Consider the following 26,454-nt stretch of genomic DNA (forward strand, 5'->3'; position numbering starts at 1 on the left):
TTTTTTTTTGTTCACTTTGAAGTGAGTGTATTTGTAATTTGTCACTGTATGTAATAATATATAGTGTTTTGCATTGATCCGGTAAATATGATTTATTTTTTCTCTTGTTTCGAACATAAAATAATCTCAAGACAGTGACGTACTTAAAGAAAAGGGCAGTAAAATTGATTTGAATTTGTTGCCGACAAGGCTTGATTTTAAGCCGTCAAATTGTTGCATTTACTAGAATTAAATCTTAGAAGAGCAAAAACTAAAAAAAATCGATCTTAAAAGTGTTCATTTTTGAATGCTATATTTAATAATATAGATCAATTTCTTAAAAATAGTTTCAATTAGTTTTTTTTCTCCTCTTTCTTTTTTGTAATATGTCATTTGCTAAATCTAAATATATCATTTATATAAATAAGCCTTTAATACAATTTTAATTTAATTAGTTGCGATTAATTGAAATTCAACAGCAATCAAATAATAAATTTCATTTGAACGATCGAACAGTGTTTTTTTTTAGTATTTACTAAGCTTTTAGCGCAATATTTGTGTGTGTATGATTATCGATTAAATGTGTTCATTTTTTGGATGGTAAAGATTCAAGCAGTACACAACACTTTATTCTAAATCAGATAGAAACCCGTTTTCTTGTTATTTTGACAAAAGAGAAAAAAGAAACATCTTATCATCGTCGGTATTGTCTATATTAACAAACTTTAAGGTACAGCCAGTCTAACAGATTGTGTATTTGGTGTAACACGATTCCTTTTTGGAATACAATGCGCGGATAGAAAAACACAAAAAAAAATTAAATATCATCTACTTAATATGCTACCAATTTAAATCGTTGTCTTACTAACTCACTGCATGTACAGATTTTATTAAATGCAAAGATTGTTCCTCTGAGGAGGAGGAATGGCGAGGAGGAAAATGAGGAGGAGGAGGAGAGCGAGGAGGATTCTCCTCCTCAAGTGAGGAGGAAAATGCTTTCAGCTAAAAATGATATTTTTGTGATAAAAATGGCCCTTTGAACAAAAAAAACTTTTCCTCCTCACTTAAGGAGGAGGATCCTCCTCGCTCTCCTCCTCCTCATTTTCCTCCTCACGATTCCTCCTCCTCAGAGAAAGAATCCCTGATTAAATGTTTTAGCAAATTGGATCTGTTCTTTCTTCTTCATTTTCTGGTATTGTAGAAAATGTACCGACGCTGTACAGTGTGATATTCCAACTAAATCTGTCGATATGTTTTCTTTTACTTTGAAGTGCCGTCAATTGTTTTTTTTTTTTCAACGCCAGAACATTTCCCGAAAATCTTCCAAATGGAAATGTCTGGCATTCCTTTATTTGCCTCTATTCAAGTGACTCTAATTTTTTACCCTGTCTATCTTTTACGTTTTCTATCTTATCCATTCCAATTAATTTTCTTCTGTCTACTTCTTTTTCTGAAATATCATCGACACCGTGAACTCTCTTCGAAATTATGATTTTTTTTTTCATACTATAAAATTTAATATACACTGTTTGGATTTTTGGACATTTGATAATGATGAAGATGCACATGATCAATTTTTAACTAGAGCTATTGCGATGATGGTTTTCAAAGTGCACATCACAATGCTTTATCAGCGAAAACCATCACGGCACACTATCATTTTGTACTTAAATTATGCTAAGTGTTTACATAAACATGTAATTGTCAATTACACATTTTTCAAAGTCCATACCAAATTCACTTGCCAAAATCTAATCACTTTCCGAAGCAATATGATCACCTCATTAATTATAAATATATCATTTTCTGTACTATATACACTTGTTGAGTTAAATAGTTGTTTTTCTATCGCAAATAATTTATTTACTTTATAGTTATCAATGCACTGAACCAATCATTTAATTGCTATCTGAATCGCTTTCGAATTAAAATGAAGACATTCTTTGTATTTTGTGCACCATTCCGAATTTGATGCTGTGCAGTTTTTGAAAGCGTGTTTTTTTTAATCTAGGCGAGAACTAAAACATTTTTTTTTCTAATCGTCCATCCTATAGGACAGTAAAATGCTGAACGCTACAACAATTCAGAATTTGCAATCATCCAGCTACATGGCACGAACGGATTCCATCGGATTTAATCAAAATCATTTCTAATTTTCACTTAAAGAAAACAACTTTCTTTCTTTCTCTTCTTCTTGTATCAAATTGTCCGAACACGGCTTCAAGTTTTTTCGTACCGAAATTATGCCCAAACTGTCACACTGCTAGCGCCACGACGGAATTCAATGTAATCTACACTAAGTTGCCGCCAAATAGTGAAAAGACTTTTGCTCAGTTGTAACCAACAGACTAGAACTCCATAGTTGTCCGTAGTGGCGCTAGCAGTGCTACAGTTTTGCATTTTATACAGTCTCTTATGGAGCATAATTTCTGTGTGAGTTTTTTTAACTATGAATTCCAGTGCAATATCACTTAAAAATTAACTGAAGTGTATTTTGTTTAAATGTAGACATTTTTTTTAAAATTTATTGTCAATTTTAATTAAATGAATAAAGTTCAGTTCACTGCAACGAATTTTTTTTGTTAGGCAAAAAAAGGAACGAGAAATTTGGTATTGTTAATATAATTTGTTGATTGACATCAATCATATTCTCAAAATTGCAAAAAATATATGAGAAACGTTAGAATGAAATCGAAATGGTAATTTATACAATAAACAAAATTAAAATCATTGATGACGTCTGTGCCTTCGTTCGTTATATGCGTGCAGATCTTCGCTTTCGTCGTCGTCATCATCTTCCTCAGACGTGTCTGTAATGGATGTAGAGGATAGCAGTGATGATGTTTGCGATTGCATTTGTCGAAGATGTGGTTTGGGTGTTAATTTTGTTAGAAACTGTGCCGGTCGCGGTCTCCCACCACCGAATGAGTCTCGATCGGGTAATGACTTTGAATACTTCTCCTCTGATGCTGACCTTCTGTATCGAACAAAGAGTATATCGAATGCAATTTAGTATAATTAGTCGCATCTTTGGTGCTGAATGCACCAAATCAAATTTCAGCTAATTACAATATAAACAAACTGTATCATATATCACGTTTCAATCAATAATTAATTAAAAATTGTTAGTCATAATCTCACCTTCGATTGATAATAAATAATTGTTTACTTTCAATTTGAAAATATACAATGTGCTTCATGGTGAAATATGATTATTGGTGATGAACAAAAAATAATTATAATAAAAAACCTCAAAATACTGTTTTGTTGATATTTACCTAGAGAAAGCATATCAATCGATTTGATACGGTAAATTTGAATTCAATTTTAAATAACTATATAGGCGGGCGAATTTTGTGCGAAAATGTGAAAATTTGAAAGCATTACTATTTGGAAATGCCCAACACCTACATACATCAAATATATCTACGTTCAATTTGATGAAAATATATCATCAATTACATGTACCATTTTATTTACACTTATTGTGTGACCTAATTTTAGAGTGGGTACGTGCTATTGGTTTGAATTTGCCTTTTTTCCTCACACCCTTTGAAAAAATCCAATTTTCACACTTAAAACTTTTTTCTGTATTTACATCCTTGTAACCTTTTGAAATAGCACAATTCGATGATGAGGTTGAAAATGAAATTTGCACACAGAATAACAGTTCATATAATATGATCGAAAGATATGAAAAAACACATCGAAAAAGAAAAAGACAGAGTGAAAGAGGTGTGTGTGTGTGACATGCAGGAAATGTATAGTTGTACACGAAACTCTTTTCTCTAACAAAAATTTGGAAAATTGTTTCATTTTAATAAGGGGGGGGGGAGGTAAACCCGTATTTTGAATTAAAAAGTAGACTTGATTGAGCTTTTCCAATTTATTAGTTTTTGTTTCTGTATGTAAATCGGTTTGTGTGGTTTATTTGGTCGCTTTGGTTTGTTCTCAGTTTGTTGCATTAACATTTTTTTTAAACTTACCCGCTTAATTCGAAGAGTGAACGACGTCGATTGTTTTTGCAGTATGTGTTCTCCAATTTGGTGTGTTTATCATTATTTTTAAATTCAATTAAGGCACCTAACGGATCGACACCATTTTCAATGGACTCATCAATTGGTGTGACTGCACAAATCGATATGGAACGTCGACGATCACCACGTGCTGGACGATCGTGATGTTCGCTTGTTGGTGCACCGCTTATGCTTGCACGGTATGTACTACTGCCGGCACTGCTGCTGCTGCCTGGTTGTTGATTTGTTGTTGCTAGCTCAGTGAGTTGGGCAGCAAGGCATGGATCACTTCCGGCCGCCGAACCGGATGTCGTACTCTCGCGTCGAAACAAACCTATCACAGATTTTATTTGTTTTGGTTTTGATAGTGCTCCTGCACACAGTTTTGGTTTTTATATTTGATTTTTGTTCAACAAAATTATTGTTTTTGCAGTTGCAATTGCAATCAAGTGATTGTGTGTTTTTGTGTGGAACCGTTTTGCCAATTCAATGTTTCATATATTTTCGTTTTTGCGTTCGTTTTCAAGGAAATGTAAAGAAAAAGTAAGAATAAAAAAAAGAACATATTGTAGATAAAGTGCAAGCTAAAAAAAAACTAACCAAGCACATAAATCGCTATGTAAACAAATTGTAGAGAAACAAATATTTGCAATAGAAAAGATGTTTTTTTTCTTGGTATTTAGTTAGTAACTCTTTTCTTCTTTTTTTTGCATTGAATGTGCCGTGTAGAAAGTTTGCTAATTAAACACTCAAAATATGGTGATGCGGCAAGAAGTTATAATTGTATGAATGCAATTATTTAAATAACCGAAACTCTGTAAACTACAGTCTTTGAATAGAATGTGAATTTTATCTAACCGCAATTTTGCGTTTGTATGAAAGAGATAGGATTCTCATCATTTTTGTCACTTGTTTGACACAATTATCTTACTAAATCTACGATATTTCTAAAAACGCCATATACTTCGCTAAATATCAATTTCAACGTTTTTTTCCTTGCAAACAAAACTATTGAAAATAAAATGGAAGAGATGATTTTTCGAAAAAAATCTTTTTCGTTCGAAATGAAAAATGAGATTTAATTTTGAATATTTCAAAGAAGTGAAATGAAAAAACTTCATTGCCATGAAAGTGTTGAAATAATATATCTAGATGAAATGAACGAAACATGCACTTGAGTGTACTGCACTCAATATTCACGTGCTCAAAGTGTTAATAGAAAAACAATAGTATAAAATTGCTATAGCTAGTAAAAATGCGATAAATTGATTGATGATTCTATATTCCGGCGAATGGGAAAAACGTGGCAAAAAAGAAACGTGGCTAAGGTGTAGTTCCTTTTATTTCCATGGTGCTCAACTATTATTACAAAGAGCGAGCTTGATTACGTATTTGATAAGAAGCATTGTATATGCAATACGTCCCCCATAGGATAGCATCACTGATATTCAGTGTTTTCTGTTTGCTGATTTTTTCCATCTCAGCATCAATTTTGAACTTTAAGCAAAAACCAACTTATGTTTCCTGGGAAACCAAATTTACCTAAGAAAGTTGCACTCGGTGAATTATACGCCAAGTACTCCTTATTTGATGCCCATGCCGGAAACTCATTCTGTTGTAATACTTCAGCAGTGTCCTGATCATTTCGTTTCCATGGCAACTGTGTTTCAGTGGCTGTTGGTGTGGTAACACGTGTTTCACCTGGGATAAATAAAATGTTTCAATTGCATTGGAGAATATAATTATTTTTCCAAATAAATACGAAAAACATTGTTAGTTTAATAATCACTGAGTGGTGCTATTACTTGTAATACATACACTGCTGCCGTTAGAAAGTTCGAGACCAACCAAATATTTTTCAAACAATTTCATGGAAATTGAGAAGTTTTTGGAGAAATATTTAATAATACCATTTCGCTCTCCAATCAGTCTTTTCCTCTAATTATTTCCGGAATATATTAAATACTGCTCCTAAAACTTCTTAATTTGTATGAAATTGCATGAAAAATGTTTGTTTGGTCTCAAAATTTCTGACGGCAGTATATATACAATATTATAATAGATGTTTTTTCGAAATTCGAAAAGAAAGGTAGCTTATGTAACAAATAATAATGAAGATCTATTTCTTAATCAATACTGATTTAATTTACCTTCGGATTCTTTTGACAGTCGTTTATTTGAATTTTCAACATCATCTCCATCGTCTTCATCACCTGGAATAGTACACATTCACCATAGTAGCTTACTAATTGTAAACATTACTTATACTAGTTAACAAAATTTACATTCGAAAAAGTTAATGTGTGCATTTTTTTCAAAAATGAGAATGCGTGCAATGCAATGTCAAAATGATTCAAGATCCAAATTAATGTTATTGATATCCATAATGCAGTATTCAGATTAACTATATCGTAAATTACGGGTGTTTCATTCAAATTGTGCCAACTATTCCTCAGAGGAAGGCAAAATTTGCTAAATTAGACAAAAACTCATATAAATAACATATCCATGCCATAAAAAGATCGATAAAATAGTTAATTAACTGAATAATGGAAATACATTTCGACACAATAACGGTTATGGCTTATTTGAAATTTGAAAGTTCGATTCTAAAAATTCTTCAAAATACGTAATAAATGAGTACTTTACCAAATTAAACAAGAATAACAAGTTTTATGTATAAACAAGGGCAATAAGAAGTTTCTTTTACTGCTAGAAGCATTAGATTCAAAGCCGAAATCAGATTGGAAGCCTCAAATAAAAATAAAAAATAAACAAAATTCAATATAAATGGTGAAATTAAAGATTTGAACAATAATAAAATTCCATGTCGAAACTTGTAGCTTCAACTGAAAGATAGAGAAATTTTAACACAAACAACATTTTGCGCTACAAAAATTACAACTAACATATTTCCAAACAAGCTAACAGAAATTGATTGAAAATAGAGAATCCCAAAAAGTGAAAAAAAAGATGTTGCTTTTCCTGCTAGTCCATAAGCAAATGCTGGTGCTTATCGCTTGAGCACCATAGGTTTTTCATATTTCGAATTATGTGCAATGTTAAGCTTGCTTGATTTGTATAGATTGCTTGCTGTCGCAATTTTGGTTCAGATTTGGTTTCCATGAAGTAAACAGGTTTATGTTCAGACATATGAATGAATTTGGATTTGAGAGCGTCGAATTTGGCGATTGAATTTTTTTTTTTTTTGATTTTTTTGTGACAATTTATGATTCTACATATTTGTACATATATAGATGAAATTAGAATTTGAAATTCAAAACATAAAAATCGGCTAGTTATGCGATAGACAGAGTGAGATAGATTAAAATGTATGGAACGATAGTTAAAATGTGAAAAAAATGTGTTATTGTTAAACGTACCGAAACTTTGGTACGATTGCTCACGTCGCCACGGTAACATCAATTCAGCAGCCGTCGGTACAATTTCCATGACTGACTTATCGGGGCTGCTTCGAGTTGAATATTGTGTGGCAAAACGTGCTGTTGACGAATCAAATCCAGGTAAATTGGCAATATTCGCCAATAATAAACTATTATTTTTCTGATCCGCTTGTTCGGCTAAACGAGATGAAATCGTCGAGTATATTCGGAGTTTTATCACAAAACGACGACCATCGACCGACACAACACCATTGTTTTATTTTGTATAGATGAAAGAAGATTAAAGGAGGAAAACAAGCGACAATATCATTGAATCAATTTGACTCCAAACATTCAAGGAAAATTTAACACAGAAAAGCCAATTAATACAAATTAAATTCTATATTTACAAAATTCAACAATTTCAAGATTAGACACTTGAACGACAAAGTTTTCTCTGTACAAGTCCTTGGAAAACATTCATTCAGATTCTCTCTCTCTCTCTCTCTCTTTTTTTTTTCCCCTTGTAAATACATATATACTTTCAAATGATATATAACCAATGGAAAGCAAATCAAAAGCAGCAACATTTCATCTCGGAATGAAACTATTTTCATGCTTCAACGATTTGAAATTTATATAAATTTAAAATTTTACGGCGAGGTTAAACTCAAACTTAGTTCATAATAATCATAATAAAAAAACACGCCGCTCTATTACCAACTCATTAAAACTTGTTATATATAAGAAGAGGGTATGTATAGTGTATATATTATATGGTTCAACCGTACTCAATTTGAAATATGCTCCAGTGAAGGAATTAGTGGGAGAGGAATACAAAAAAAAGTGGAACTTGAAAAAAGAAAACTTAAAAAAAATTATCAGCTATTTTTTGTACAGTTTTTTTTCTCGTAAGAATCTATAGTAGCAATTTGGGGAAAAGTTCAGATGTGTATGAATTTCAAAAGTATTTGTGGGAGAGAGAGAATGGAAAAGTAAGAAACATAAAGGCACATGTAACCATAGTTTCACAACTTTCGTTAAAAAAGAGAATAAAAGGAAAATTAAAAAAAATGATAGTGATGTACTTACGTGACGATCTTGCTGTAAAAGTTAATCCTTCCTCCCAGTCATCGGGCAGATTTTGTTTTTCGTCATCGTCAACTGTTTCATTAAGCACTTCATTAATGTAGTCTATATTTTAGAAGACATTTATCACGTACAAAGAACACGAACAAATACAAGAGAACAGAAATATGGGGCTTTGGTTACTAAGTGGTAGATAGGGTTTTCGATACAAGAGGTTTGATGTTCTTGGTTTTGTTTTTGTTCTACCTCAACAAGAGTGCATAAAATATCTATATATGTATAAATGTACATATAGTGTTATTTGGTGCAATAAAAACGTGCGCTACATAAAGAAATGGTATGTTTCTAGAGAAGAAGAAGAACAGTGAATAGAAAAGAAAAACAAATCTATTGATAGATTTCATGCAAAAGATTTGCCGAATGTTCTTTCATGAAGACAAAAACACTTGAGACTTATCAAGTAGATTTGTGCGTGTTGTGCACTTATCACTTATTATTAAACTAAATTAAATTTCATCCGACACAATTGCGAAACATATTCTATTGGATTTGGGAGATGTGTATTTCATTTGAAGCTATGCAGACAAATGCGATGGATGTTTTGTTCGTTTTTAATTAACAAAGTGAAACAAAATCAAATCAATAAAATGTTTGGTGCACGGTGTGTTCTTTGCTTTGGATCATTGATTACTATTCTCTCTTGTGATTGATGAAATTTAATCTTGTTAAATGAATGATGGAAAATTATGACTGACGTCGATGATTGAGGTGTATGCATCTCTCATTTTGCGGCTAGAATTATTTTCGTATTTAAGTGACCTTGAACTTTGGTGCAATACCGTTACGAGCTTTTCGGGTTGCTTCCGAATGTTTTTTTTTCTCTCGAAGGATTTTTTAGTTTTTGAGCTTAGGCAGAATTGAAAGTCCGCTCGAATAAATAAATATTTCATTTTAAACGCATTTATAAATTGATATTCAATATGTTTGATTTGATTATAATTAATAAATTTTCCAAATGAAACCAATTTGGGCTTGGAATCATTTCGAACATGAAAATTTTCTTCGATTATTGACTGTATAGAATTTTGTTCGGACCACGGATGGATGCATGAATGTGAACAATTATTTACCTAGATCTATTCTACGATATTTGTTAAGACTGTGAGAATGTTTTCGAATTATATTTCGATATGAGTAGTGATGCTTTTTCGTACCATGCGATAGCTGTTTCGCCGATCCGTTTTGCTTGAATTCCGGGAATGACACGTGATTTTGCTTTGCACCCTCCTGCGAAACAGAAATAACATGATATCAGATGGTAATTGGATAAACAACGGAAATTTGATCGAAATAAAGTAATAATTGACTCACCTTGGCACTGCCTCGTTTGCTACGCTTATGATGTTTTCGATCTGTCGTTCGTCGAATATTCATGTGCATCTTATAATTGACCTGCTTTATTGTGCCATTGAACAAAAGAGCAAATAAAAATAAATGTAACATATTTCACGAGAAAAAATTGATTATATTTGTTATCTACCTGTGTAGTTAAATCTCTGTCATCGACAGCATGTCGACTGTAACTGAGACGTCGATGCTGCAAACATTTTTTTTTTTTTAAATAAATGTTATTAACGACAGTAAACAACATAGTTTCAATAGAATTCAATTATTATAGAATTGGAAATTGCATGGAACACAACACAAAACATAAAACAAGTAGCAAAATAGAGGAGAGCGAGGAAAATTGCAACGAAAAATTTAAAATTAAACACCCTAAGTATTATGTATGTTACTATTTTATGAAATTATATCGTTTTTTAACCAAAATGTGTACATCGATTGACCAATGAAACGATTACATCAAACAGCATGCAAACCATCATATGGTTAGTCTATTCTGTGTGTTGATTTCGGTACAAATGTGAATGGAGATTTAAATTGAACTAAATCTGAATAAAATTCTATTTGATTGGGATAAATATTTACATGGAATTTTTTTCTTTTTTTCTAGATTTGAATGCATGATGAAAACGTTTTCATTTATATTCTCTATGTGTATGTCAACTCTGATTCAATAAGATTTTATCTCTGTTTTATATATTCAACGAAAAAAAATTGTTTACTCTTCGTTTCAATTTACAGCCTCGTAAAAATCCGTATGTAAGTAATTTTAAATGATTTTTTTTTGTTTTTTATGTGTGTCCTTGTCGCTGACAAAAATAGATTTCAGCTGTAGCAAAACTCGACGGGTTTGGTAATAGAATTTTTTCGGAAAATTTGATTTTGTGCACGATAGAAGCAAGCTCAGAATTGAACTCCTAAGCATTGGTCACTGCATGAATTAAATGGCATCATGCATACAAAAAAAAACTTTGTCAAGTATATTATTCAAATTTATCAAGCCGATTTAACAAAAATGATTGATATCATGGAAAGATTTATGTATTTTTTATTGAATGCCCAAAGCGTGAAAATAATAATGTCCATGCGTACTGTCACTCAAGCTTATTCATATTTTGTTTTATTCTTAATTTTATTTTATATATTCGCACGTTTCGTTTCCGAAATTCAGTAAAAACTGTGAAGTTTTTCGTCTACTATCTGTAGTTCTTGAGTCGCGCAATTGAAACTTGAGTGACTGTATACAATTTGCTGTGAAAATTATCGCATAATTCTCTTGAGTGATTTTTAAAATCTAAATAATTATAAACGTAATCAAAAGTAACAAATAAAAACAAACAGAAACAACAGTAAGAATAACACTGAAACTGTTCGGATTCATACCAGCGTCTTAGATGAACAGGATGCCTATTTAATGTTTGTTTGTTTGTGTGTGTTTGTGTTTTTTTTTTTGTAAAGAAATGGTGTATATGTGCGCATTTTTTGCGTCGCAAATTTCCATGGAAATGTGTTATATTTTTTGTTTGGATGGGAAAAATAAATTGAAAAAAAGAATTCGTTGAATTGATTTCATATTTTAAAAAAGTGTTTATGTTGTTTTTGATATTTGTTCGTTGAAAAACTTTTTTTTTTTAATTTCTGTCATTATATGTCAAGTTGACATTGTCAACGAAAACCACTTAAGAAGCTGATTTAAAAGGTGCTTAAATTTAATTCTGCCAAACTTCCTTTGTCTTCACTTAGGTATTTTATCATACTCATTCTAAATCGAAAGTTCAAGCTGTTTTCACAATGAACGAACAACATTTCAAATTCAATTGATTGTAGAATTGATTGTTTTTTCATTGTCAAAACTTGGCCTGCACAATCTCCAACAAACTTTTGTCTATAAAAGAAGCGTTGTTGGACGTTTGCTTTGTTTGGTGCTACAAATGTTTAGTTTTTTTTTGGAGGGAGATAAATTAACACATAAAACTCACCCGTTTGTACGGTTTCAATTCCTCGGCAAGAAGATGATGGATTTTGGCATCTGTCAAATCTTTCTTTGATGGATTATAATCAAGCTCTTGCATATCCAAATTTCTTGAGCAATTTTCAATATTTGAAAAGCTGGGACTGTCACGTAAAAAGTTTAAAACGAAAAATCCAATAAGAAATTGCATTGATAGAGTTACAAAAAATGTCTAATTAGCAACCAATATATTTAATGACAAATGACATAAGAATTGAAAAAGAAAAAAGGTAATTCAGCAAAAACAGTGCATAATGTGACTAAAATGCGATAAGAACGATTCTAGTGTCAATTATCGATTTCAAAAGATATATTCATTACGTATGAAATAAAAAAAGAGAAAGCAATCTAAAACAAATACAAAAACTCCAGTCAGGAGCCAAGTTTGGTTTATTTCAATCTAGACGGCACATGATGTTCAAGGCAAAAGTCATCTATACGTGTAAGTGTGTTGCGATGATGATATCAAAGCCGCGCCAAGCATAATATACTATGTGTGAATGGTTTGTTATTGTATTCTACAGATAAGATGAAATGCTCAGACGGCGTTTTTTGTTTGTTTGTTTAAATTGAAAGACTCTATGGGCGACTGAATAATGATTTGGAAAGCTAAATATCGTATAGAAATACAATATGGAAAAGTATTAAATTGATGTAAAATAGTATATAAATATGTATAGAAACATGTTTAGCTAATTTTCTTATTAAATCTTTTTTCTTGGTATATTTATCGTTCTATATATGTGTTGTAGGACAAAACGGGGAATAGCATGCACTGTTTTGCTAGAAATTACCATGTTTTCATCAAAAATGGTGGTGCCAACCTTCCGCCACCAGCTGTGTAACTGCGAAACAAAGCGCTCATTGATTCCGTGCCAGACATTTGACCAATTGTTGAGGGATTGCGATTCATAAAATCCATTGCATCTTTCATGGTCAGTTTTGAATAAGTTTCAAGGATTTTCGGCTCAGCGGACTGTAGAAATAGATGAAAAGCATTTAAGAAAATATGGCATCCGGTGCGAAAAGAAAGTAAGAGAAATGGGTGAAAAACACATCGATTTGAAAAGTCGTTGCCAAAAGAGAATTCAAACCTGAACATGTTTCAATATAAGTGGACGAATGAATTTATTGTCGAATCGCTTGAATTTATCTCGAACATGATAATTTCCTGTTTTGCCTGCAATATCTTCCATGCCAGCCATTAAATGATCAATCAACTGTAAACGGAAAAACCATATTCCATATTAATGCGCTCGTATACGTATTACGTATTTAAATTGCATATAAATTTTCCGCTTGATCTGCTGTTGACTTACACGCTCATGAATGCGTTCATTCATTGTTGGTTTCTTTTTATTTGCACGTTTCACGTTGAGAAACTTGACAAGTGGTTTGATGGTGATGCCTTGCAGGAAAACAGTGAAGTAAATCACAGCAATGGTTGTTGTGACGAACATCGGCTGGGATTCGACCCGCTGCTGCTTGATTAATAGTGCTAATGCGAATGCTACTGCACCTCGAAGGCCACCATACGACATCACAAATTGATCAACTCTTGACAATTTATTTAATCTAAACCTATTTGCGACTGCAGTTAATATTATAATTCCTGGATTTATGAGTGGTGATACGTCGATTGTGGTGATTGATGACGATTATTATTATCACAAATTGGTAAGAATGAACATTTATTAAATTAGCACAAAAATATTAACAAAATTGTCAAATCGATTTGAAATCAAATAAATTGAAATTGATTGAAATGAAATTTACCTATGGTGCGATATACAGAACAGAAAATAATCGTCAACACTATGAAGCAGGTATTCCAATCATGTCGATTATTTACAGTGGCAACTCCCAGAAACATGAAAATAATCGTTTCAGACGAGCTTGACATCATTTTCAAAGCGTATTTTATGGTTGTATGCGATTTTTGCGAAACATTCGATTCCACATAGTTTTTCATCGTGATGCCGCAAAATGTGATTCTATTTGTGAGAAGAAGAATAAAAAAACACATTAAATCAATGAAAACTTCAAAAATCAAGTGGAAACAAGAAAAGATGAAATGACGTGTTAAACCATAGAAATGTGTATTGTCATCAAATGTCTATGGTTGCGATGCTAAATTCTCAAGTGATGGTAGAATGTTGGACATTTTCAACGATAGAAAAAGAGAGACAGTGAATAAAGAGCGTAGCTCAAGTGACATGTACTTACGATAATATCCCACTCAAGTGTAGCATTTCGGCATTCAAATAGGCCAGATATGCCATGACAAAAATGAAAATTGGTTCAATCACTCGCACGTTCTCAGTAAAACGTGTCACCAGCCCAGTCATGAAGCCCCATACAACACCTGAAATACATGAAAACACAAACAAAAATGGCGTTTTACATAATTGAAAATGGAAAAGTCAATATTTATTGAACGGACCAATTATTGTTCCACCCACAGCGACTAATAGAAAATTCATCGTTCCCGTGCCAAAATCCATGATGCCTATTCGATCGATGCCTTTTTCTCTGTACGTTTCACACATATGGTACAAAACAACCTGTTGAAAAAATTCAATCGCACATTCAATAAAGACCACTCAATCAATCTTACTTGAGCTCTATATGGATAACGAAAAGAATGTTCACAAATCGAATAAAAACAAAATTTAAATTGTATTCAACATACCGTAACGGCATCATTCAATAATGATTCGCCGAAAACAACAATGTAGAGAATTTCATTCACATGAATTTCTTCGAAAACAGCCAGAACGGCAACCGGATCAACCGCAGCTATCAACGATGAAAATAGAAAGATGTCGAGCACGGGTATTTGTTTGCCAAATAAATTGATTAAATTGCACGCATACAAGGAAGAACCTATTTAAAAAAAAAACCACACACAACAAACATTTAATAGGATGGTCTCAATTTAAGCACGTGTATTTGCTTACCAATGGTAAATATATTGAATATTGTTCCGACCACAGCCATTAGTAAAATTGTGCCCAAATGATCGAAAAATAGTCGATTAGGCATGAAATAGCCGGCATCGAAAATGATTGGCGGCAACATATACAAGAAGAATGTGTTTGGTGTCAATGGTGATACGTATAATCTCGTGCCATAACGAAGTAAAACACCAATAAACACACCAAGCACAATTAAAAGACAGGATTCGGGGAAAATTTGATTGAGTTTTGGCGTTTTATGGAATCCTATTTTTGCAATACTAGCGGATAAAATCCAAATGGCAATGATAAACGGTGTTCCGATACTGTGATCATTATCGTCGACGGTTGTTTCGGTGGATTCATTTTTTGATATGGCTGCATATAGAAAGCTCCTCGGATCAACCATCGAATCTGGATCGAGCGGCTCATTTTCGACCTTTGTAAAACCGGACGGCGCCTCCCCATCATTTGATGATACCAACTAAAAATATACATTTTATTTACAAACATAATCCAAGCAATTTTCTTATCGATTTTGAATCCATTAACATTTTCAATATATTGAATTTGTGTGTTTTTGGTTCGGTAAACATTCGACGAGTAATACTTTTCATTAATGCCAAGTCATGCGTCAACGATAGAAAGTAATTTCAGCTAATCACCGGACAAGCGTGTCAATAAAAGTTCTAACCATTGTCAACATTTACTATGGATTGTTTATTTTTATTGTTAATTGGTTAAGTATCGGATAAAAGATTACGGGCTATTCTCTTCTATAATTTACTTGTGCTCAAGAATATTTCAACTATTTGAGTAAATATTGTTTTTTTTTAAAGTTTATCGATAAACTTAATATCTGTATCAACTTCAATATTTTCTAAAATTAAACAATTTCAACGAAAAGAACCTAGAAAAGAGCTGAATTTATTCTTGTTTTTGGATTAATTTAATCAGTTGGTTGTGATTCCGCTAGATTTATTCAGTTATAAAATAAAAGAAATTCGAAAGCTACGACAGATTACATTGAGTCAATGTTTGCACGTCTACGGTATGAAATATATCTTATGTATCTTGGCTGTGTACTCATAATTTTGCTACATAATATTTTTTTTTTCAAAATTTATTGTTCAAAGTGTAGAAAAAGATTATCTTGGGTATTTATAAGTTTGTTCAATGCACTTGAATCGTTTATGCCGCTTAAGTATCTCAAGTGGGCATCGTCAAATGTTCGAAAAAGTATAAATTGATGTTGCAAAGAATATTGACTGAATTAAAATCTTTGGTGTACCAACTTAATAAGAGCTACTTCAATTGAATGCGCTACCTAAGAATGTAATTGAAGTGAAAAAGACGAGAATATTCTTTTTTGGAATGTTTTTCACTTGAACTTGTGGGTTTGCGTGCCAAAGCCTATGAAGATTTCCATAGAATTAGAATAATGATGCTCAAACTTTTCAGCACACGCAATCGATTTCAGGCGATTCTTTGAAAACGAATTCAAGTTTATTGCGTTGTGTGAATCGACAAAATGTTGTTGACTTTTTCTAGATGAATTGAGTCTAGACGCAATATGAAATTTATACCGTATCATCACTGGAATGAAAATTATTTTTCAAAAAATTTATACACTTGATGGTGTCGAGCGGATCGATGATATTTTCAACGTGTTTTCATGAATTTTCCATTGGCTTATTTCTTACACAAGTTTGTAATTAGAGATAATTTTCATTTTCATTTGACTACATCATCATTTAAAATGTGAAGCAGTTTGCATATTTTATCCTCTGCTCGTAATATAGGGAGAGCCTAAGAGATGGCATAGAAAAAAAAGCAAAAAGTTTAACTTACTTTATTTTCTGAAGTGAGAGCCACACTTTGCCAATTAGATGTTGAATCGTCATAATTACGGTCGACATTTGGCCTTGCTGTAGCACTTTGAATGCTACACACCAGTAAATACGACAATATTACACCGATTAATTGCATTTTACTCGAATGTCGGATTTTCATGTTGGATCGCCTGATGACGTGGAGTTCTTGCTGTTCTTGTTGTTGTTGTAAATATTCTGGTGTTAAGTGGTCGAAGTTTTCTAAATGATTTTTGTTATTGTTGTTTTGGTAGTCGCATTGTTGCACTTGATTAAGAATGGTTGCATTGTGATGCATTTTCGTTTGTTTAAAATTAATTGAAATCGTTTTTCCATTGTTATTTCGGAGAAGGCCGAAGTTTTCCACATCGTTTTCAGACTGGCAGTTTATTTTATTCTTTAACGTATTTGCGTACGTAAACTCGATGACTTTCGAATTAAGCTTATGCGTTTTTGTATGTTGTTCATCCGTTGATGCATTTGTTAGCAACAGCAACATTTTCAATTTGATTTCTGTGTCGATGCAATTAATCTTGCCGATCGCCACATGTGGATGATAAATGTTTCAATTTAAATCGAATAATATTGTAAATATAGAAGGATTTTGAATTGAATGCACTATGCACGTTTCACTAATGATGATAGATAAATATTCACTTGTTGCTCGTATTAAATTATTTAACTTTGTCATATTTTTAATCGATTTAACTGACTATTAAATGCAGTTCATTTGCATGCGATGCATTATAATCCAGCGAGTGCTTAGACATTGTCGTCACTGTCGCGCACCAATTGACTTTTTTTTAAATAGCACGATTTATTATTAAGAATCAAGGGAAAATCAATTAAATTGCTAACGGTAATCAAACTATTCATCTGCTATTCTCCAACTTTTAATCATTTTCTTTTGTAGTTATTTGACGAAAATGTTTATGTTGACAAAGCTACTTATCGCACTAATGGAATCAACAATTTAATTGGTTGGAACGCGTTAAATGCACAAAAACCCAATTTAAACGGAACTGAGTTGAGCTAAAAAAAAGTTCAATGATTATTTTATTGCTCCCGTTTTCTGCGGTTTGTTTCAGCAAAAACTAGAACACATTTTACAACCGCAATTTTGCACTATTTATACTAAATGCGGAGTGAAAATAATGACTTTTTTTTGTTTCAAAGTCACCGATAATAATTCACATTCAAGTGTAACAAGAGATTTATGCATGTGGCCAGACTCGATATAGTTGAACGGCGCCAATTCTAATGGCATCGTTATTTCTTCATCTCATGCTAGTGAAATAACGGAGAAATAACAAGATAGATGAAAAGAAGGACACGCGAGGGTGCAGTTGAAATATTTTCCTCTCAAACAACAAAATGAATGTTACTCCTTTCTTAATTCAATGACGTCAGTTTGTTTTCTGATTTCTGATGAGTGAGATGCACCGTCTGTGCACCGTTTCTCCTGATGTTGATTATTGTGGCGATTAATGTTTCCTTCATAACAGACAATACATGTTTTCCATGTGCCGTTTTTATCGATTTTTATTTTGGCATAGCGAGCTTTATTGTTGTTAGTGTTGTTGTTGATAAAAATTGGTACGGAATAACGAAGTACGTCGATGCAACACCTTTTGATAGTGTGAAATGCGCACGATTTATCTGAAAGGAGAACGAGAAAAACATTTTTTTTATTCGATTGCGTCATAGCCGAATTGGTTTTCAGACGTCTCATTTTGCAATTTGCAATTCAATAAATCAAAAACAGCGATTACACAGCGAGACAAGACAAAAACCAAAAAATTCTACAGAAAATGTGATAAAAATATATTTCGATTGATATGAATGCAGCAGACAATCTCTTATTGTATATTCCCATAGCTGACGTACATTTTACGTAAAATGTATGAAACCTACTTCGACCTCGTGTAGAAAAACAGATAACAGACATGAATCACACACCCATTCTCTCCCCAAATGGTCAAAGCATCTAGAATAAGCCATCTGCTCTTCTGAATTATCATTTGAAATAGCATTTGGCAATATCTTCATTTCGCATTCATTTATTTCGGAGAACATTGTCGTCATATAAAACGGATAAATTAATATAAATGCCGAGGAAATAATGTTTCTTTTGATATGTTTAATACTGTTGATGTTGTTTTTGTCATTGATGCGTTGCTATACGACTGCTGCGACGTTATTAAGAATTACATGGGCACAATGTACCGTTGTGCTTTGATTTGATTTCAACTCAATGGCAATTTATTTACCGTTTGTCAACTTTTTTTATGTTTCATCTCAATTAATTAGCTGATGCAAAGAAGTATGCGGCGTTCATCATTTCGAACAAAAGAAATAAACCGTGTTACATAATTTGAAGCAGTTATTGAGATTAATGTGAAGCCCGTACAAAAATGAAAAAAATTCAAAATCCAACGAATTGAATTGCTTATCGTTCATAACAACGTTGAAAATAAAAATAAAAATAAAACACTTCTCCGTAAATCCCTTTTTGACTCGATCGTCATGTTGAATATTATGAAAATGGATTGTACTACAGTAAAAGCTATTGTTTTAATGAAGATACAAAAGACCTCAGTATTTATTAAAGTGAAATTTCAGAGCTTACATTTATGATACGATGTGAACGATTCAAAATTATGTTTGTCTTGAACATGAAGCTGCACAATATATTCCATCGCTGTGAAAATCAATTAGGGACACCCACAAGCCAAGCACATGTATGCATTTTAGCGCTCGCAAGCATTTCTACTTATTCATGACTGTGGGTGCGCTCTTGAATTAAGGCAGGCAGCTCAGTAAATTGCGAAACACTTCTATGTGCCACCTCAACACATGGATTTTTTTCCATCATTTTATTGGAATGTTTTGAAAATTCGTTTTTAAACTTCACTTTAGCCTTCGTTCGCCTTATTTTTTTTTTTTTCACGTTTTAATGAAAGAAGAAGAAAGTGAATAACAATCCTGAATTGCCTGGCATTTTCCAATTTTCTGATGTTTAAAATTGTGAAACGTAATCAAAGTGTGAATATTTACATTATGTATTAGTTTCATTTGGAGCATGCCGTACACATCGTTCTTACTCAAAATGAGAAATGCATGGAAAATGGATTCAGAGTAATTTTCAGATGTCACTTTAATGTTGATTCTCTCGTGGGATTGAAATTGAAAACTCTGACATTTTCAATAACTGCTCCGTTGTCGTGTGTGTGTGTCTTACATCTAAAATGTTTCCATTTACTTGTTCAAATTGCTTTAGTAACAAAAGAGAAAAAAAAACCACCGACAAAATCTGTCAATTTAAACAGTTTTACGCATAGTTTTACGCTTGCTACGCAATTTGAACATCGCATGTTCTGTATCGACACTAAAAGCGCACGTGTGCAAACATTTAAACCGTTGCTGCGCTTTTTTCTCATAGAGTATTTATAGTAAACGATGTAAAGCACAAAGTAAATCGAGTGTAATGAGTTGCCATTTCTGGCATGTGTAACGAATCAACGGTTTTTATGTTCTACTTACACAGCACACACAAATTCAGACGCCGTTATAGAATTGATTTTACTTATATATTTCCTCTTTTTTTGTTCTATTGTGTATCGCGCGCGATATTGAGAAAAAGGCGTCGTCATTTCGCCATGATCGAAATATTTATTTCAAATATGTCATCAACGTTAAACAAACAAAATCTATTTAATAAATAAAGAGTCCGCTTTCCTTCCTTTTCAAAGGATTTCTGCTTTACGATGAATAAAATGCAGACAATATATTTAGCTGCCGTCATCTGGATATTTCAGCTCATCTGGATGCCGTCAGCAGATGATACGAATTGAAAACAATAGAAGTGATTGTTATGGTAATACCAGTATATAACAAGCTTATATACCTATAACAATCACTTCTATTGTTTTCACTTCGTATCATCTGCTGACGATATCCAGATGAGCTGTAATATCCAGATGACGGCAGCTAAATATAATGTCTGATAAAATGTGAAAAGCTATTAAAAGTCAAGTTGATGAAAATGATATGAAAATGGAGAAAAACAGCAATAGAAGCAGAAAACGAAGAAATTGACAGGCGCAATTTCTTTATTATAACATCGGACGGAAGTGTGTTTGTAGAGCAAATGATAGCGCATCGGACAAAAATCCAATCCAGAAAGTAATTAAAGTAACATGATAAAAGAAATAAATCGAAATATGATGTCATTGGTAACAGAATCATCTGAGCTACACCCCATTCGTCAGAGGCAGTGATTCGAATACGCTTTTTATCGCCGAACGATTTACGATAAATTGCTTTTAGTTGTCTCAATAAAGCAAAGAAAAACTACCTAAGAAGAATAGGACGAGAAACAGACGACATAATATTTGTCGCTCATTCGTCAATATAGGTTCATCAAAAGATACACATATAATATGTTCTGGGTATGTTTGTATCAATGCTTTCACCATTAGAACAATGTCGGTACACCGAAAACTCAAGTATTCTAAATAAGTGGAAAACCGTGTAAAATTTCGCTTGTGTTCCAGTCTATTGATGAATCTTGCGATATTGTGCTAACCTTCTTAGTCTATTCAAGCATGAAGTATGTCAATGTAGCACTCTGTCCATCAATTAAATATTGATCGATTCGGCAAAACAAATATTTATTATTGTAGGGAACGCGTTTCAAAAGAAACGGTTTACGTTTGTATTTTGCTAAAGGTAGAGTAACTCAGCTGATTGATTTTTGCAACGGACAACATTTTTGCACAACGTCGTTAGTTGTCAATCCAGTCAAAAAAACCTTCGAAAAAAAGAAAACATCAGCTGCAGCGAATTATTGTTATGGAATAAGAGAAAAAAAAATTGTTTGAAAGTAAATTGGTAGTTAGATTGTTACATTCGTAAAAAATTATAGGGGTAAAAGTAAAATCATAGAAGCGAGTTTTTACTGCGAACAATACAATTGTTATGGGTTACAAGAAGTAAAATACAAAACTGTATGGGTGTGAGCCTGTGTGTGTGTGTGTGTCGAAAATCTACCCTTCGCGTAAATCAAATGACAAATTCTATATAAATGTCAAGTAAAAAAACTACGATAATAACACAGATATACATATAGTTCTTTACCCTTCGGCAAAAGATTGAATTTCGCTTTTTATGCACAGAAATGTTCTTAAACGAATAAAGGATCAGCTGAGAGAAAAAAAGTGGTTAAACTCATTTAGCAACAAATTTCGAGGTCTTGATCTAACAGCGCCATCGAAACAAAATACCAAAATAGCCAGATTAAATACAAAGTACTATGCTGTACATACGGAGCAGCTCAGTAACGAAAATAATTTCTGCATAACATACAGTACATCAAATAGTCGATAGTTTATTGCAGATAACTGAGATTTTACTATATACTTAAGCACTATCACCACACTATCGTTACGCACATGCACAATTTTTCAAACATAAAACTCAATACTTTGTGTAACACTTGGGGAAAATTGCATTTTCAATGGTGTGTAATTCACTGCATGTGCATGCTTTAAAATTCAATAGAATTCAGCATTGTTCCGTAGCATGGAAATTTCGTAAAATTGAAAATAACGACTTACAGATGTCTCACTGCCATTGCAAAATATTCTTGTCTACTTTGGGAATAGACAACATTTTCACATTTACACAAATTGAAAAGCTGTCGAAATTTACAAATAAACATTACATACATTTTCTCTGAATATACTTCGATTTTATTTATAGTTCACATTGAAGTGTTTTGAAGCTGATATATTTTCGGTACATCATAAAATTTCGTACTCCATAAACCATTTGTTATTTGCTCGAAATTAGCTTGCAAGGCGACCAATACATTCGCTCAAAATTACGAGCAATAATTTTTAAAATGACGGAAGGAATAAATTGACGACTATACCGAATCAAGTCTAAAAGACTACTGTCGATCCCACTGGATATTGAATATTGAAACCAAATGCGCAGACTATAGAACATGCATATATGCAAATATATTTTGTATTCATTACGTCGATGTGGCGTTCACAGTTGTGCCATCAGTACCGTGATCGGTTTTGTTGTTGGGTCGGTATGTCGTCATTGTCGATGTGCTCTCGCATAATTTGTCTGTGCGAAATTGTTTATGTTCTATCACCAAACACCCATTATGCATCCCATTGTTTCCAAGTCAATTCTTAATAGTCCATCTTTATGAATGCAAATAACGTTGATTAAAGAATAAAATCCGAAAATCTTCAACAAACAATCGAAATTAACTTATGGGTCAATAAACTTAATTGGATTTGTAACTGAAAATATACTTTCATTCTATTTACCGAAAAATTCATAACATTCTAATCGAAGCGCCAATGAAATCAATTCTATCATTAATGAGATATCACATTCAGTCTATGTCATTGAGCCTATCAACACACTTGTCACTTTCCTCACTCGACTATGGGGTTTTTGTGGGATGAAAAATGGCCGAAATTTGATATGACTTAATAAACGTCTTTGACACAAATTTTTCCGGCCATAGCACTCGGTCTCATCATGGTCATCATTAAAGTCAACCGAATTTTTAACAATTGAGTCGAAAAAGGAAAAAATCGGGTTGGCACGAGGTTATGTTGGAAATTTTTCTCTTTCATTCTATTCAAATGTCAAATATGAACTTGTTCTCAATTCGATTTCATAATTGGTTCTCGTTATGGCAACACATTCATTCCATTTGGAAAATGTGTTTTATATTTTGTGGTACATTATACAATACTTTTGCATGTTGGTATTGGTATTGGAATCTGTGCACACAGCATTAATGTCAAGGGTGAAATTTGATGGAAGAACAGAATGGTTTGGAATAATACCAAAAAAAAACAAACAAACTTCTATTTATGCGGCTAGTTGAAACGTATTGTTTTCCAGTCGAGTGCATACTTCCGTTTTTTCAATCGCTCTTAGACATAAATTCGATTGGCTGCTGCTTGCGCAGCAAAAGAAAGAGAAATAGAGAATGAACGAACATGTTATGCCACGGTCAGAGTACATGTTATTTGCATTTCCACGTTGCACATTCTTTTTATTTGAAACTACATGTTTTGAATGGCTTCGAAATGGAAATAAATTGTTTCTGAGAGAAAAACAAAGACAAAGGTGCCGTTTTTAGAGCACCATCCTTTTTAGCGCAAACAAATCGATTTTACACAAGTTAATTGAATACTTAATGCCATAAAGAAATGTAAAGCATATTTTCATCGTGTTTCAGTCTTTTTTCTTATCCACATTTGAATTCTAATTAATTAGAAATTAGAAATGTGCACAGCGAGAGCGAAAAAAAAGAAAATAGAACTCATTTATGGCGAAACAGAAGTAGCAGCAAGCAGCAGCGAAAAAAATGTCAAATACCAGCGGAAAACAGTCTGCATACAATTTCAAGGTTGCTTGAGAGCAGCGTGTTCAAGTATGTGTCTCTTTTGTGTGGACGAATTTTTTTTTTAACTTTATTTGCTAGATGGTGAAAATTTACTCAAGCATTCATAATAAATTCGAATTCAAATTCAACAACAAATAACAATCCGTCATATAATTTAATCTGTTATTGCATGCAAACTTTGCTTTAATAATTTGGAACATGAACACTTGCCAGTCAAAAACTCATTTTGTGAATGAGTGAATGACAAAAAGCAACAAAAATTAAAACGAACAGAATACGAAATGAAAACAGCGATGATGGTATTATTTTAAGGAGTTGGAAAAAGGTTGTTCAATTATTTGCTGTACAAATAATCGATATAGCAAAAGACTTGTCTGGGATTTAAGCGCATTTGATGCCAAATATGTTCAAATCATAAATATAAAACACACAAATTATTTTTGAGTGATTTCCTTTTTTCTTTTCGTGGATTCTGCCGAAATGGTTTTGCACGCGCGCTCAATGCCATGCGACGCAACCTTATATTTTACTGCGTATATACGTAAATTCAGATTGACAGTGGTTTTATGAATGTATAAAACTTCTTGCTTTGATGACAGTTTATCATCGTCAACAGTGTGGTAAGTAGGATAAAATTCACATGACGCACATACCAAATATGAAAAGCAAACGGGATGAAAAAAGAAATTCATCTTTTGGGCTTCGAATAGCCAACTTAGAACAACAAAAAAAAAATGATGGAAAATTTAAAGCTACATAAGTCCGTTGTGGCGGGAGTCATACAGTTAATTAATATTCATCAATTTTTGCTCCAGTTACGTCGAATTATGAACAACTACTTAGAAACTTCTTAAGTTTTCGTTTCACTTTTTGCTATTTTTGATGTTTGTTAGCGCGAAAAAACTAAGAAAATTATCACAAAAATCAATGAATGGAAACGACATTAAATGCCACACAAACTCACGGTATAACATTCAAACTCATTTTCACCCAGTATATAGTAACAACATACAATCCAAAACTGATACAATCTGATGGAGTGTAACGTATTGCATACATTTCTTCTTTTCGGTGGATCGAAACGTTGTGTATTTTTTTTGTGTGTTCTTCTTCTACCATTAAATCAATAATTGGGTACCTTGAAGTTCGCCAAATGTGTTAGTGTGATATCTGCCACTGCTACTACGGCTCCTGCTGCTGCTGCTGCTGCTTAAATTTAAATTGACTGCAGAAAAATTGAGTTTTGTCTGCGATACAAAAATTTTCTCTAGAGATTATGTGTCTCTTCACTATTCATTCATTTAAATGTATCGTGTCGTTCACACTAATTGAATGACGAAAAATGTTCATGTTTTTTCTTTCAATTATTCTAAATGGAACAATAAACTGGTTACACAGAAATGTATGATTGCCAAAAATAATTAAAGAAAAGGAAAACTTGGCGATACAAATTTTTGAAATAGTTTTTGATTAACTGGAGCCGCCTTTGCACCGCTTACATAACGTAAATTTGTTTAGTTACACACAAGTATATTGATGTGTGACATGACATGATATTTTTTTTCCTACTTAGTATATTTTCAGAGCAGTTCATTTTTCTTCGTCATAACAATTGATTATTAACACAAATCATGAGCAACACTAAATCCAAAGTATTCGAAAAATTCAACAATTTACTTTTGTTTGGTACATTTACAAGCTGTCCATGAAGAATATGCGAAGAAAAGAAAAAATCAATATCGTATTTATTCCACAAAAATTTTTCTTATTGAAACTAATTGAATATTTGATTTATATTTTCACTTTTTCTATCAAAATTTATTTGCGAATTTTCAATTAATATAGAAATTTTGTTTTAACTTTTAACAAACACACGGTCAGTCATTTTCATTTTGCAGAAAATCTTCTCGCTTGGAAAATACGCAGCAAAAACAGAAAGGAACGACCCGCCATTGCTTACGTTTGGCGACTGAGTGCACGTTACTTGCTGTGTGAAAAGTTTGACTGGCAAAATTCGTTTTCCCATCGACTGGATGTGTGCAAGCGTGTGTATGTATATGTGTGTGTCGCACGCTGCTACAATGCTATATAGTCCTATAGGATACTATAGTATGTTATTGCTTATAATGATATCCCATGGAGAAATTTATACTCAATTTACATGACGACATCGCCGCTCATATGACATAACAAACACTTGGACACATTTTTGTTCGTGTGTTTGCATGTGCCGCAAATGGTTTTTAATAATGACAGACAGAGAAAGAAACAGAGCGGGATTTTTGGGCTGCTAATTT

General features: G+C 32.6%; 1 protein-coding gene across 17 annotated transcripts; it reads right to left on the reverse strand.

The window, feature by feature from the left end:
• LOC116341388 (sodium/hydrogen exchanger 3) lies at positions 1 to 26,083 on the reverse strand. Of its 17 annotated transcripts, none has more exons than XM_031768447.1 (21): positions 25,296 to 26,077; positions 16,691 to 18,369; positions 14,843 to 15,323; positions 14,575 to 14,768; positions 14,326 to 14,446; positions 14,109 to 14,247; positions 13,659 to 13,876; positions 13,202 to 13,494; positions 12,977 to 13,102; positions 12,677 to 12,858; positions 11,851 to 11,986; positions 11,255 to 11,278; positions 10,008 to 10,064; positions 9,839 to 9,919; positions 9,682 to 9,754; positions 8,471 to 8,572; positions 7,379 to 7,576; positions 6,146 to 6,208; positions 5,538 to 5,696; positions 3,966 to 4,368; positions 1 to 2,956 (listed from the first exon to the last, which is right to left on the reverse strand). In XM_031768447.1, exons 2-21 carry the CDS (start codon positions 17,207 to 17,209, stop codon positions 2,707 to 2,709), a joined length of 3,819 nt encoding a protein of 1,272 aa, XP_031624307.1. In that variant the 5' UTR covers positions 17,210 to 18,369; positions 25,296 to 26,077; the 3' UTR covers positions 1 to 2,706. The 17 variants fall into 17 exon arrangements, with proteins under 17 accessions (XP_031624307.1, XP_031624311.1, XP_031624310.1 ...); XM_031768451.1 differs by having other exon boundaries at positions 8,471 to 8,542; positions 9,839 to 9,922; XM_031768450.1 differs by having other exon boundaries at positions 9,839 to 9,922; positions 12,707 to 12,858; positions 25,296 to 26,076.
• Positions 26,084 to 26,454: the final 371 nt, after the last annotated feature.

Source organism: Contarinia nasturtii, unplaced genomic scaffold, assembly GCF_009176525.2.
Source record: "Contarinia nasturtii isolate CC-2019 unplaced genomic scaffold, AAFC_CNas_1.1 Cnas_scaffold_695, whole genome shotgun sequence".
NCBI lineage: Eukaryota > Metazoa > Arthropoda > Insecta > Diptera > Cecidomyiidae > Contarinia > Contarinia nasturtii.